We start from the raw sequence: 14,475 nt of genomic DNA, 5'->3' as shown, positions 1-14,475 counted from the left end.
TTTATTATCATACACGCTAATACAAAAGTAATCGCGCTGGCTGATGAGGTTAACGCAGCGATGAAAAATTCTTTTAATTTTCTTACGCATCTCTAGTCAAGATTCTCGACATAAAATTAGAAATTAAAATTGAGCATTTGTTCCACATTAAACGAGCGTTAGAAAATAAATTATGAAGATTCAAATTTTAAATCAATTATTTTTTTGTGATACCTAGCTACTGTTTTTTTTAGCGTGTTTATTTTCGTGGCCAACCAATATAGGTGACAAAAAATCGGAAAAAATTGACGTCGCTTGGCAGTTTCTTAATAAATTAATGGTAAAAACCTGCTCATTCAGTTCCAAAGTGCCCGCGGCCTGATCTGTTTGAATAGAAGCGCTGGTAAGTAATGTAAAATAGTCAAGTTCATCGGTGATACGCAACTAATTTTGTCTTTCCGATAAATAATTATGTAGCCGTGGATGCAACTTTGACGCGAGTGAGAAAACCTCCGCTCGGCCACCGGGAAAACCGTTGCTCCTTCAGTCAACCAGAAACAACCGGAATTGTAAAAGATGACCGAAAACGGACCAGTCGAACCTGCGGCCACTACCAGAGATGTGAAGAACATCGAAACGCGATTGAGGATCGTAAAGGAGACTTGCAGCAGCAAGATTGATGCGAGAGAAGCTAAAATACCGTGAAGAGCCAAAACAAGCATTTAGTGAATGTATTTTAATGATTAAGTTCAAGAACATATTAGTGTATAAGAAAGTGTTCAAAGTTTTTAGTTTTTAAGTTTGAGGAAAAAAATTAAAAAGTAAAAGGAACAAGTTATCAAAGTTTAATAGAATACACTGAAGCGAGTTAAGACGTGTAGAACAGTTCAATTGAAACATTTACGGATTGAATTAATAGGTAATCCCGGTAATGGAAATTTTTGTGTTTCTGTTAACAAGTATTATTTTTTTTTCTTTTTTAACAATCTGTAAATGTTTCAATTGAAGTAACTGTTTTATACGGTCGAACTTGTTTCATTGTATTTTATTGTATTCATTTTTGTTTCAGGTTATATTTATTGTTAAAGAATAACAAAGCAGTATGGTATATGGTTGGGTTACCATTAATGACAATAAACTAATAATTACACATGCATTGTTTATTTTTGTTCTTATTGTACAGTTAAACTGTTTCTTAACAGTTTCCCTTACAGTAGATGAAGCAAAAAATGGACAGTATATCTACAACTTGACTAATTGTAACTGAAAAATTTTGTTCGAGAAAATCGACGGTTTGAAATGGTTACATAACTTAACCGCCTATTCCCCACATTGTAATTTTCCAATTTACAATTTACCAAACTGTCAAAATAGTTTGTGGTAATGTTGATATATTGTTGTTAAACATGTTACATGAAATTGTTTAGGTATGGTCGCAAATTGTTCTGAACAATATCGGGAACAGTAGTTGTATGGTTCATGATTATGCGGGATTGAATTGGATTTGACAGCTGAAACTTTGTTTTTGCTAACTACATAAAATGGTCGTGTGATTCAATCAGATTGTTGTTATCCCGAATATGTTTGGTAAGTATAAAATTAAGAATTTATACGGCTCAGAAGATTCTTCTGTACCACCATCCGAAGAGGGTCAATCTAACGAATGTGTCTCTGCTATACAGACAAACAATCGCATCCACGATGAAACCCGAAACATTATCGTGATCACCGAGGGTAAAAACGTCGTTACAAGTCTCAGAGAATTTATTCGTCCATCCCAAAATCTTGCCGGATTTCATTGTGACCCATTTCTGAAGAGAAGTTTCAAAATCTCCGCCAAGGAATGCTGGGAGTAAACCTGGAAAAGATGATCAAATGGTACTCGCATGAAATCCAGTACTCGGTCGATACAAGACCCCCCCTTGGAGGAGATGCTGGCCGAGGTAAGGCAGCTGAATAAGAAGAGGAGGAAGTTATGGAGGAGTCTAATGATGAAGAAGGTGCTTAAGATTGACATCGATAATACGAGTCTGCATTGACTCGCTTCAGGTCCCACGCCGTGTACTGAAGCTTCCACTGAGGAGCATGATCAGCGGCGTTCCATTGTCACGTCTCATCTCAAAAACAATTAAATCAGTAATATTGGGTCTTGCACGAGTGTTTAGATTTCTGCGATAATTTTGACATCCCTCCAAGCACGATTTCGCTGCGACATTTTCTCCCGATTAGACTCAACGATTATCACAGTACGATTTATTGCGCACAAATCACACAATCGCGCACAGCAAGATCTGTTTAACTAGGTAGGCCAACTGGCCAACTGTCAAAAAGATGAAACAACCTATCTTATGACAGACCTTGCTTGTATACATTTGCACTGCGAAATTGTATACGAGATTCGACGGTGATTCTAAGAAATTTGGGGTGAGTCTAAATGGGTGCAAAAGCCGCAATAATAAAAATATACATTTTATTACAATACATTTTATTCCCTCTCCACCACTCTTAGAAGCCGGCAATACCTAAATATTACGTTCCCGAAGAGTCGTCCTTCAGTGCATTGTTGATTAGTTAGTGTGGTCGCAACTCATAATAATGACCGTGCCAGATTAGTTCTCAACAATGTCCAGAATTTCCACAAGAACTTCTCATCTAGGGTTTATTCATAAACTTTATAACGCAGAAAATGCGAATTTGATCATTTTTGACCCTCATCCACCCTCTCGTAATGCTATTTGTATAAATAATCTAGAGGTTTTGTATGATCTGTAACATCAGAATGACCCACTCCCTCCAGCGTTATGAAATTTGTGAATGGGCCCGTACCATATGGGGCTTAAGATGAGTCGCCATTTTTGAGCAGCAGCTTTCCCTTTCGTGAAACTCCACTGTTTCGTCAGATCTTTAGAATCTTTAGCGCTCTGGTGGGCATCCAAATTTACGATCGGAGATTCTGAGCTCGAAGCAGTCGTACAGCTTGACCATCTCATCCGGATCAGCCACGTAGTAGATCGGAAAGGGGAAATCATCTAGCAACTCCAACAGCCTCGTCCCCCAAGGAGTCCAACTGCCTTCGGGTCGCTCCACATCACACGTATCTTCTTCCTCTCTGAAAAATCTGCTTCATTGATTCGGACAGCGCTATTCCTGGCTAAACTGCACAAACTCCGTAACATTGTTTTATTGACCAGATCTACAGTGGAATATTGAAGACCTCTTTGGTTACGCAGTTGCTGTATTCCCGCGTGAACAGGTGCGGCTTCAGATTCGGACCGTACGGAGGGGCAGGATGCTTTCGCACCACAAAATCAATGTCCGACTCAGAACGCCCACGGAACCGCTTAGTTTGAAACTGCACCCGATTATGTGCGTTCCGTTCAATCGCCGGAAGCAGTGCGCTCCGCTGATCAGGGTGTACGTGTTGTCCTTGATTTTTTGAGAATGTACTGGTTATATGCGGAAGAGGAGTTTGAGTCATTCCAGTTTCTCTGCCGGAGGATAATCCGAAAGACTTACCATTGTCTGATCCTAAGGGCCCATTCACAAATTTCAAAACGCTAAAGAGGGTGGGTTGGTGTCCTCGTGTTGTTACAGATCATACAAAATTTATATAATGTTCATACAAAAAATGTCGCAGGGGGGGGGGGTGGTTGTCGAAAATGATCATTTTTGGCGTTATGAAATTTGTGAATAAACCCTAACACTTCTAGCAGTACAACGAACACACTGTAGATGGACCTCGAAGCCCGCATTTTCACGATCATGGCCACCCACTACAATTTGGAAACTATTTTGCAAATCCACTATCATTCATCGGATCCTTAACGCAATGCTTGGCATTCAAATCTACGATCATAATCCGCGCGATTTCTTTGCCACTGGACTGCAAACTTATATTAATGTGTTATTCACACTTAAACGGTTTCGCCGAGAACCCAACAGCTGATATCTCGGTAATAATTTGACGATTCTCGGTAAAATTTTTACAGAAATCTCGGTACACGATTACCGAAACTCGGTAACGTTTGCCGAGATCTCGGCAAAAAATTCGGATTGCCGAAATCTCGGTAAAATAAGTACTTAAATTCAGCGTTGAAAATTACCGAATTCTCAGCTGTTGAGTTCTCGGCGAAAAGTTTTACTGAGGTCGGTGAAATAATTTAAGTGTGTTGAAGGCAAAGGCACATTTTTACTTAAAACTTACCAGAAATCAAAATAGCGGCCTCCGTCAATCAAAAACCTTAGATTTTATGCTATTTAGTCGAATTCGTTCAATCGATGATTTTGAAAATAAAAAAAAAAAACAATCTGCCATAGATCAAACAGAGTTGCCAGTTATTACAGTGCAACCAGACAAATATGACATATCGAAACGGTCGCTCTTTTCGGCACAGTCGGCACAAATCGGCACAATTTTAGATGAGCCGAGTTTCCCACCCCCTGGTCACGTGAACCTTTACGCCCAATGTTGAAAATGCTTCATTTGGCCAACCGCAAACTAGGTGGCGATAGTGAGCAAAGGTCAATCTCGAACAAAAGCGATGCGAGCACCACGAGTGGCCCGTCGGCCAACTACCAAATATTGACAATTCGAGTGACAATTAGAAGTTCGGCATTCAAAACTTTGGCGAAGTTCGGCGTCGGCATTCTAATTTGGTGCTTCGCCGACGCATAAGGATTGCCCACAGACAAACAGACGTCACACTCTCACTGCTGTCCATCGACTAACTTTTGAACGTTCGATTCGAATATATCGACCACCCGCAGCGCTCGCGTCGTTTTTGTTCGTATTTGACGTTTACACACTACCGCCACCTGTTGGTCCATCGGCCACCTACAGCGTCATGTCGCGGGCGTACATGTTTTCGCGACTATGATTTTGATCGCGATTTGTTCTAAGTGTTACGTCTGTTTCTCTGTGGATTGATTTTCATGAGGATTGACAGAAATTTGAACAAAAAAAACTGTTTTTTTATTCCTACTGATTCCTGATGATTGATGGTGGATTCTTGAGCTTTAAAGTGTTCAGATTAGGGCTCATTCACAAATTTCATAACGCTATAGGGGGTGGGTGGGTATCCTTAAGATGTTACAGCTCATACAAAATCTGAAAAATATTCATACCAAATGCGTTACGAGGGGGTGGGTGGGTGTCAAAAATAGCTATTTTTAGCGTTATGAAATTTGTGAACAAACCCTTATAAGTGATCAAAGCAACGGGGATACCCGGTAATGACACATTGAAGTACCTCCCCAAAGATATACCTTGGCGTTAACGGCAGTTGTGATGTACTAAATTTTAGACCTAATTTTCAAATTTACAGTGTACGTGCTTTCTGCGATTGATATTTTGACGTTTCTCCCGTCGCGGACGGAATCCGAGTTTTCCATCTGATTCGGCCAGAAGCAGCAGCACATATTTAATTCGGATTTATTCCGACGGTTTTCCGCAGTAAAATGAGTGTAATTCTCCGATCGTTGTCCCGTGCAGCGGCCACGCAATGGTAGGTTGTGAATTCCGGTTTCTAACCTAGGAAATTGATGCGATTTTATGGATTAAATCGATGGTTTGGCTTGCGGCTCGAATGGTTGTGTAATCGAAGGTGTTGTGTTATTGCAGGACGAAGGCATCGTTTTCCACTTCGTCGATTGCGCTGAAGGATCCCCGGCAGCAGAAGGAAGCCCCCATCATCGATGCCAACTTGGTCATTGCCGACGAGGTTGAGCGTCGCGAGCGGGAAAAACTGGCCAGTACCATTGCCGTTCCCACCAAGGTAAGATTCGATAGGAATGTTGCTATCATAAAAAATCAGCGTATGAACTTTAGGAGCAGTCGTCAAAAGAATTTTATTGTAGATTTTCTTGGAATCACTTCGAAGAGATCTTTGGTACATCGCCTAGACTAGCAATTCAGTGGGAAAATTTCTAAAACGAAATCCTAGACCTTGGGAAAACTTTCAGAGCAATTTCTGTACAAACTACTGAAGGTATTAACGTTGAAAGTCTCTAGGAATTCCTGAAACAAATTATGGGGAAATTCCTCTAAGTATCCGTTGAGAAATCGTTGGAGTAATGTTTAAGAGAATTGATAGAGGAATCTTTGTAACGATCCCTGAAGCAGTCCTTGACTGTAATACAGAAGAAACCATTGGAGAAATCACTGGAAGAATACCTAAGGTTTTTCCATTGGAACATATTCGCGTGAGAACTTCTGAAGGTTTCTCTGGAGCCTCTAGAATTTTACACCACGATTCACTGCAAGCAAATTAGGGAAAAAGTGACTTTATATCTAATTTTGGGTGAAATAGTGACTTAAGAGACCTTCCATTGAAAATAGGAACTTTTTGTAGTCATACTGCTATTAACTGTTTAACGGATTTCAGGTGGATCTAAGTCCGATTTCCGGCGTCCCGGAGGAGCATGTTAAGGAACGTCGCGTGCGTATCTTCATGCCGGCCAAGAATGCCATGCAGAGCGGAACGGATAATCTGCACCACTGGAGCATTGAGTTCGATAACCGCGAACGCTGGGAGAACCCCCTGATGGGATGGTCGTCGACGTAAGCTTCAATGCCACCCGATTGAAGGCAATTATTCAATTCATTTTTTTTTTAACGATTTCAGCGGCGATCCCCTATCGAACATGCACGTGGAATTCGGATCGGCCGAGGAAGCCATCAATCACTGCGAACGGAACGGGTGGAGATGGTTTGTCGACAATCCGGAGGTGGTCAAGAAGCATCGCGTCAAGAACTACGGTGTCAACTTTGCGTGGAACAAGCGCACCCGCGTATCGACCAAGTAAGTTCCTCTTGGAGAGTTAGATGAGAGAATTTCAACGTTGTGCGTTAGTTTATCGTGTGTATATAACGAATCAGGATAAAATTTGTACGAATTGATTCGTGAACAATACAAATTGAAAAGGTTAAAGCAACAGCTTTCTTTCGAAAGAAATTTTCCTTTTGAACTTAGATTAACGACTCTAACGATAACTTTATTCTCTAGCACTGTTCAGTTTCTTAGTAACAAAAGTCTAAAAAGATAACTTACTGTTGTACAGTCTACAGATATTGCCTAACAGTTATGATAGTTTTGTTAATAAAAATGGAGGCTGGGACGGTTTCTGTTCTTAGTGAAAAGGCACAAATTGGATATAGTTCTTTTCTGGAGGCGAGATTCGCTTGTTGCAACGCTAATCATTGTCCTGCTGATGATGGCGATAAGTTTGATCCAATTTCAGTTGCTCCAGTTGCAGTTGCTTGCGGATGGCGCCCAGCTGGGTTAGGACCCGCGGCGATCGGGGAGTTACCATTGTGCGCTGCACGGCGGGTATCTGAAAGGATTTGAAGCGCAATTATCTACGGTTCTAGGACATTTCATATAAATTTAAACGGCTTTTTACAAGTTGATGCTGAAAACTGAACAGAAACCCTCGGCGGTGCCAATGGAAACTATAACGGGGCATGCTAAGCAGACTGAAGTTTGATTTGAATATTGCCAATTACACTTACCAAACAATTTTTCAATTACAGAAAATTTAGCTGTGAAAGAAATTAATCGAAACGTTCTCGTCAAAGCGTTTTGTAATGAGAAAAAGGCTATGTTTCAGTTGCGACGTGAGGTCAGAAAAAAAAATCTTTTTTCTTGAGTATTTTGCAAAAACATTTTTTGTATTCTTTATACTAAATTTTTACTTAAAGATGTGACATTTTTCAAAACACACTGAAAAAACATGGCTTATTTCCTCAGCATTGGATTCACCAAAATTTTAAATCAATGTGTCATTAGAATCAAGATTACGATACTCTTTGAAGAGCACTCACGAAAATTTGGTGGAAAAATCTGAAAACTATTCAAAATCAATGAAATAGTCATTCAAGTCATCGTGCAATAGTTTGAGTTCACCTGAACAAAAAACACGAAGATTCTGTGAAATCTCTATGAACTATATAAATCGGTTGAAAAATGGCACATATTGACGAAAATGCGCTCAGGTGATCTCAAACTTTTGCACTATACTAAAGGGCGAACCCAAACTTTTCCACGATGACTAGAATGACTGTTACATTAATTTCAAAAGCAGATTTTTCCCCAAAATTTCGTGAGAATTTAAGATTACGATTCTAATGACACATTGATTTGAAAGTTGGTTCAATCCAATGCTGAGGAAATTTAAGTCGGACGTGTAATCACTGAGATATGGACAAAACACATTTGCATGTTTTCGAGGGGGTGAAACTAAACTTTTGCACGGGATTGTATACGGGTTTAAATATTTCCTGTTGAAAATGCTGAAACAGTATGCGATCGTAACATTAACCGAAGTCTACTTTCTGGCCGACAGCTTATAATGAAATGCAAAACCTTTAGGAGTTTTCCGATAAATTCCTCCATGCGAAAATTCCAAACATTCTTGATGAAAGTTTTTCGATTTACTACTAGGAGTACGTAGATACTCCTCCAATAGTGCACTACCTAAAACCTGGCCTATAACTTTCAGGAATCCCTAATGATTTTTGTCTGATGTTTTGCTGCAAAGAGCCAAGAAACAATTTTATGAAATGTTTTCAAAAGTTTTGCAGAGATTACTTCGACTAATTAAATGATTTATACAAGAACATTTAGGGATTCTTTTTTTTCTATTCGTATCAGTTTGTGAGTGGTAAACTTCCAAGAATTTTACCAAAGAAATACCATGAGTCTCTCTAGAAATTCTAGAAATAAATTCATTTCGTCTTGGATCGGTTCCTTCTTAAAAACTCTAATAATTTGAATAAACATTTTTTCCTGGATTTAAAAGTTCGTAGCGCGCCACGTTTAACCCCACCAAAACAAACAAGGAATATATTGGGCAGAGGATAAGAAAACACGTCTTGTCTCGTGTGTGGACGGTACTAAATTGAAGTTTATTTTATAAAATCTTATTCCAGTCTGCAAGTCTTCAATACTTCTCCTCAAACTACTGACTTCGGATTCCCATAGCAGCTAGCTGAAGTTCTTCGGTTTCGGGAGCGGCTTCGTCAAGCAGTCGGCAAGTTGTTTATTGGTACTGATATTAACGATGTTTACATCACCACGCTGCACAGCATCCCGAATGAACAATGTCAATATGCTTTATTTTTGGGTAGTACCCACCGTTTTTAGCAACTGCAATAGTGCTTTGATTATGCAATTGATCTTCACGGCTGCCGAGAGTGCCATGCACTCGGCTTCACATGTCGAAAGTGCTACTGTCTGTCGACGTTTGCAACTCCATGAAATTGAGAAACTAAAAAGAAGATTGGAGTACCTTTTACCTTTCAATTCCGTCCTAAATGCTTATCTTTGACAGGTGGGCTGAAAATCTCCCTTTTTCTTCTTTCTGGCGTTACGTCCCCACTGGGACAGAGCCTGCTTCTCAGCTTAGTTTTCTTATGAGCACTTCCAACGAATCCAGTTATGGACTTCCGATCCGCACTGCTCGCAGCCCAATCTGCATAGGAGTACCTGTTGATTCTCGGATCCGCTTCTCTTTTGTAGGTCAAACGGTTGAAATTCTTCGGAATATCTTTCGAGGATTCTCCCAGAAATCCTTATGGAATTCTTCAGATTATGTTTGATTATTATTCCGAAAATCCTCTTGAGATTCTTCTACTACTAGGATTGTTCTAGAAATTTTTCTGAGATGCTTCCAGACATTTCACTTTGACTCTTTCGTATATTTCCAGAATTTTTTCAATTTTTTTTTTCAAAAATCCCTTTGAGATACGTCTAAAACTTTCGTTGGGATTATACCGGAAATCCTTCTGAAATTCTTCAAGAAATCCCTCGAAAATTGGTTTTCCAGATATTTCCCGTGTTTCTTCTTTCTGGCGTTACGTCCCCACTGGGACAGAGCCTGCTTCTTAGCTTATTGTTCTTATGAGCACTTCCACAGTTATTAACTGAGAGCTCACTATGCCAATGACCATTTTTGCATGCTCTATGACCTGGGAAGTCGAGAAAATTTCCAACCCTAAAAGATCCTCGACCGGTGGGATTTGAACCCACGACCCTCAGCTTGGTCTTGCTGAATAGCTGCGCGTTCACCGTTACGGCTATCTGGGCCCCTTCCCTTGTTTATCCCGGACGTTTATTGTTTCCGGGTTTTCCCGCTTTTCCCGGATGGATGGACAGTGTCACTAATTATTACTGAAACGTCCGATTTGAACGGTCTTCAGCAAAGTTGTAGCTGATGAATGTATCTTACATTATCAATGTAGCTCTAATGCCCAAGACCACATGGGCAAACACTATGATCGATTGAATGATTTGCTTGTTTTTTGTAATAGTAAATCCCATATAAACTTTGAAGGGCTTGTGCAGTCTCAATTTTCATCCGAATGAGCTCAAACTTTGAGAGGACACTCAGAATTTGATCTTGAATCGAATGAGCGGTGTGGAGCTAAAACGATTTTGACGTAGAACTACGTCTTTCTTCTCTATCTTCTTCTTTCTGGCGTTACGTCCCCACTGGGACAGAGCCTGCTTCTCAGCTTAGTGTTCTTATGAGCACTTCCACAGTTATTAACTGAGAGCTTACTATGCCAATGACCATTTTTGCATGCGTATATCGTGTGGCAGGTACGATGATACTCTATGCCCAGGGAAGTCAAAGATATTTCCATTATGAAAAGATCCTGGACCGACCGGGAATCGAATCCAGACACCTTCAGCATTGCTTTGCTTTGTAGCCACAGACTCTAACCACTCGACTAAGGAAGGCCCCAACTTTTTCACATATATGTAAAGAAAAGCTAATGTTGAAGAAAAATAAATTAATAAATGAATTTTGAACACAATGTTAGTTCTTGAATAATATCACGCATAGAATTGGCACAATCAAGTTTCAGTACTGTCTTCTCCCTATGATTTTCCGCCTCATGATTCCACCTCGTATACTTGGTTCACTTTCAAAAGAGATAAATAACACATAACGATGAACAGGTGGTGCGCTTTCAACATATTGTCAAGTATAAAACCGATGGCAATTCTGAGCGTAGGCCATTCAGTAATCGAACGCTAAAACGGACGATACGTTCAGACAGCGACGAATCACACAATCAACGAAAAAAGCGCGAAAGCAATAACCAATCACATGAGAGAAGCGAACGGAGTGACGAAATAGCCAAGCGAGAACCCCACCACTCGCCATCGGTGAACGGAGCTGGAGGAAATAAAACCAGTGGTTGTTCTGCTCCCAGCAGTGATGCCACATACACAGATTTATCTCTAATTACACAGATTTTTTCTTGTTCTTGCCTACAGATATCTGTGATCCCAGATCACAGAATTTTGAGTTCAAAAAGATTTTGAAGATTTTAGGATATAACACGAGTTTAGGACATGGATGTGGAAAGAAATGCCATTACTCTGTTTATTTTTCTAAAATTCGTAAGTATTTCAAATATTTCGAAACAATTGTGCATCTGTTTCTCACTTTTAGTAGAGTAAGTTCAAATTTAAAATTGTTGACATGCCAAGAACCCAACATAGTTAGCAAATGTTCTTTTTGATCTAAAAAGTTGAAATTTTAAATTTTTGTGCAACACAGATTTTTACCAAGATTTTTGTAGGTCGGCTACAGATAAAAAAGATTTTTTCAACTCAAAACACAGATGAGATTCGAAAAAAATGTGGCAACACTGGCTCCCAGCTCATTCGCAAATCGAACGGCGTAACGAACGGATCATTCGGAGCAGCAAGGAAGAGCGCGTGGAAGCCACAGTAGTGTGCGAGTAGCGAAAGGAACGATAGAGCAAAGAAGCGAGAGCCTACCATTCAACAACTGCAAATCATTCAGTGGACAGATTTCTATTCAGCACCAAAGGTACGACCTGTTGGAAAGTAACGCCAACGGAATATACACCACCTGCCTCTCCTTACGATACATTTTAATTTACTTGATGAATCCAATGAATTGGTTTGGTTTGGCGATGGTACATAAAAATGTTCAGAATGATTTTAGTTGACAAAGAGTTATCGATAAATATTCCAATCAATAAGAGAGAGAAATAGTTCACTTTTAGCGGAATTTTCTTCGGAAAATTTCTGCTTTACGAAACAGTTGTTTATGAAATTGCTGCAGCAAAAGGTCGAGTTTCTCCCCATGATTATTTCCGGCCAGGACCAGTCATGGCGGACAATCCATCCCGAGCACCACTACCCCACGACCACTACCGGTGACAATCGGAAATTTCGACAATATACACCTTCGTTGGGGTTTCCCTGTTTAACCATGGCAACCAACTGTTAACATCCCGTAGTGCTATTCATCTGTGACAGCATACAATCTCAATCGGCCCTTTTCAGGGTCAACAAACGTTGTTGCAAGGGTTTATTGAATAATATTTCCTGATTAATCTATCATGATCTTAATCTAGCGGTATTGTACAAAACCTAATTTGGTTCACATAATTTATACCACATAATCTCATGAAATTTGAGAATTTATTCGTGGACGCCGCTGCAGCGCCGTCAGACCGAAATAACATCATAGTACTCAGCATTGTATGGCATTTCTAACAGCATCGTTGATTTATCATATAATGGGGGGAACACTTCCCATATTCTCGAGTACGGAAATTGGGAAAAATATTGAAATTGCAACAGATTTTATATAAGGTACCGTGGGGTAAGTGGATACAGAAAAATCAATAGTCGACTTCATTATTATATACAGCTAACGTGAATAATGTATTTCAAACTTTTTTCTGTGGATAACAAATGAGGGACTAATATACTTCAAATCGTCATTTATTTAGATTTTTCTGATTGTTATGTATTGAGTATGAGGGACTTCAAAATTTGCGCCAAATGACCCACTTGCCCCACCATGGTGGGGTAAGTGGATCACCAATAAAAAAAATCTGTTTTCAAAACAAATGTGGAGTAATTATGTATAGTAAGAATGATATTACTCTCGTTCTTGTTATTGGTGCTAGTAATGTTACATTTTAATACTTTAAAATTAAAAAGTATTTTAATTTAATCAAAATATAATGAAAAATATGTATACAATACTTCACTTTAATTCAAACAAAAAAAAAACATTGTAAATAGAATAATTTGAAGAAAATTCATCCATTTATACACATAAGTTATACAGAAGTATTGTAGGATTATTCCTAACGATGTTTTCGAAAAACATTCGTAGTTTAGAAATATCAGTTACATTAACTTTTGAATAAAAAACTGAAATCCTTTTATTCTATTTATGAATATATTTGTATCATCTGTCTAAAGCAATTTATATGGTCAAATAAGGTACGATTATATGCTTTCTGTTGGCATACTAGTATATTTTGCTCTTTCGCAACTCAGCTTAGATAAACCATGAAAAGTTTCGTGAGAATTTTGAAATTATTATTCTTTTATATATTTTTTATATCAGAAAGGTTATAAAAAACTTTTAGGTGGATTGATTTAAATTTTCTATGGTCAATTTGACAAATTCAAGCTAGGATTGAATAAAGTTAAGGAAAACAACATTTGCGGATATTAAAATTTATTAAAAATCTCGTAAGTAGTCTACCAATAAATATTGATAATACTTGATCCACTTACCCCACCCCATTAAACAGTAGGGGTAAGTGTACCATGTACAATATATCTGTATTTACTTTAAAAAATCACATATTTTTCATTGAGATTCATTCAATTAGAACTGAAATGCTCACCATGTGTCGAAAAAACTAATAGTATTCGATTTTAGACAGAGATACAATGGATTTTTGATTGATGGAAAACAATTTTCAAATTAATTGATTTTTACCGCTAACAAGTTTGCTTGTGTTAGTGCATGTGTAGTATCATATTTGCAATAGTATCAGTGTGGGCGTAAGAATATAACCTAAAATGGAGCAATGGTGCGAAAACATTCAACATATTCAAGAATTTATGCTTAATATTGACGAATGATCCACTTACCCCACTGATACACTTCCCCCACTGTACCTTACTGTTCACTAAACTGATTCTTGACCAATTGTAATAAGCATCTATTGTTCTAAAATTTGTTTACATGTTAGTTTCAATGAAGAAATCCATTAAAAATGTCATACAGTGGGATTCCGTTTTTGGCAACAGAGTTGAAATTTTCAGTTGCCAAAAACGGAACCGTGCCAAAATCGGAACCCATATTTTAAATTTTATTTTTCAACTATTGGTTTTGAAAACATCATTACAATGTTAATACATCATTTTTATGATATCATAAGGCATTGAGACTTCGAAAAGTTTCACTTCGAAGCATTTTTTTCGAAGGATTATACTATGCTATGAATCTATAGCCCCGTAATGTTAAATCTGGCAAACGTTTTTCTGGTGGCGTTTTTACGCCTCAATGTCTTCAATTATTTTTTAGAAGCTTTAAGTATAATTTTTGTATAAGAGGGCCTTGTAAAACCAATAATCGCGTAAGTGACCTTTATTCAAGAACTGGGAATTTTCTTAAAACTATGAGAGAAAACGAAAAAAA

The 14,475-nt window shown here is 38.6% G+C and overlaps 2 protein-coding genes across 5 annotated transcripts in view; one reads left to right on the top strand and one right to left on the bottom strand.

Moving 5' to 3' along the window:
• The first annotated feature begins 5,321 nt into the window (after positions 1-5,321).
• On the top strand, positions 5,322-6,908 carry LOC5578538 (NADH dehydrogenase [ubiquinone] iron-sulfur protein 4, mitochondrial). Its single transcript, XM_001663879.2, has 4 exons — positions 5,322-5,483; positions 5,600-5,753; positions 6,363-6,538; positions 6,603-6,908. Exons 1-4 carry the CDS (start codon positions 5,437-5,439, stop codon positions 6,781-6,783), a joined length of 558 nt encoding a protein of 185 aa, XP_001663929.2. The 5' UTR covers positions 5,322-5,436; the 3' UTR covers positions 6,784-6,908.
• A 43-nt stretch (positions 6,909-6,951) lies between these two features.
• The window catches only part of LOC5578537 (basic-leucine zipper transcription factor A), a 121,318-nt gene continuing 113,794 nt past the window's right edge, over positions 6,952-14,475 (bottom strand). For all 4 annotated transcript variants that reach the window (XM_021841579.1, XM_021841580.1, XM_001663878.2 and 1 more), the window contains one exon: positions 6,952-7,311. In XM_021841579.1, the coding sequence (XP_021697271.1) occupies positions 7,171-7,311 (141 nt within the window). In that variant the 3' untranslated portion in view covers positions 6,952-7,170. The remainder of the gene's footprint in view (positions 7,312-14,475) is intronic.

Source organism: Aedes aegypti, chromosome 2, assembly GCF_002204515.2.
Source record: "Aedes aegypti strain LVP_AGWG chromosome 2, AaegL5.0 Primary Assembly, whole genome shotgun sequence".
Lineage (NCBI taxonomy): Eukaryota > Metazoa > Arthropoda > Insecta > Diptera > Culicidae > Aedes > Aedes aegypti.
Note: the sequence above shows the minus strand (reverse complement) of the source record. Positions and strands in the feature narration are given on the sequence as shown.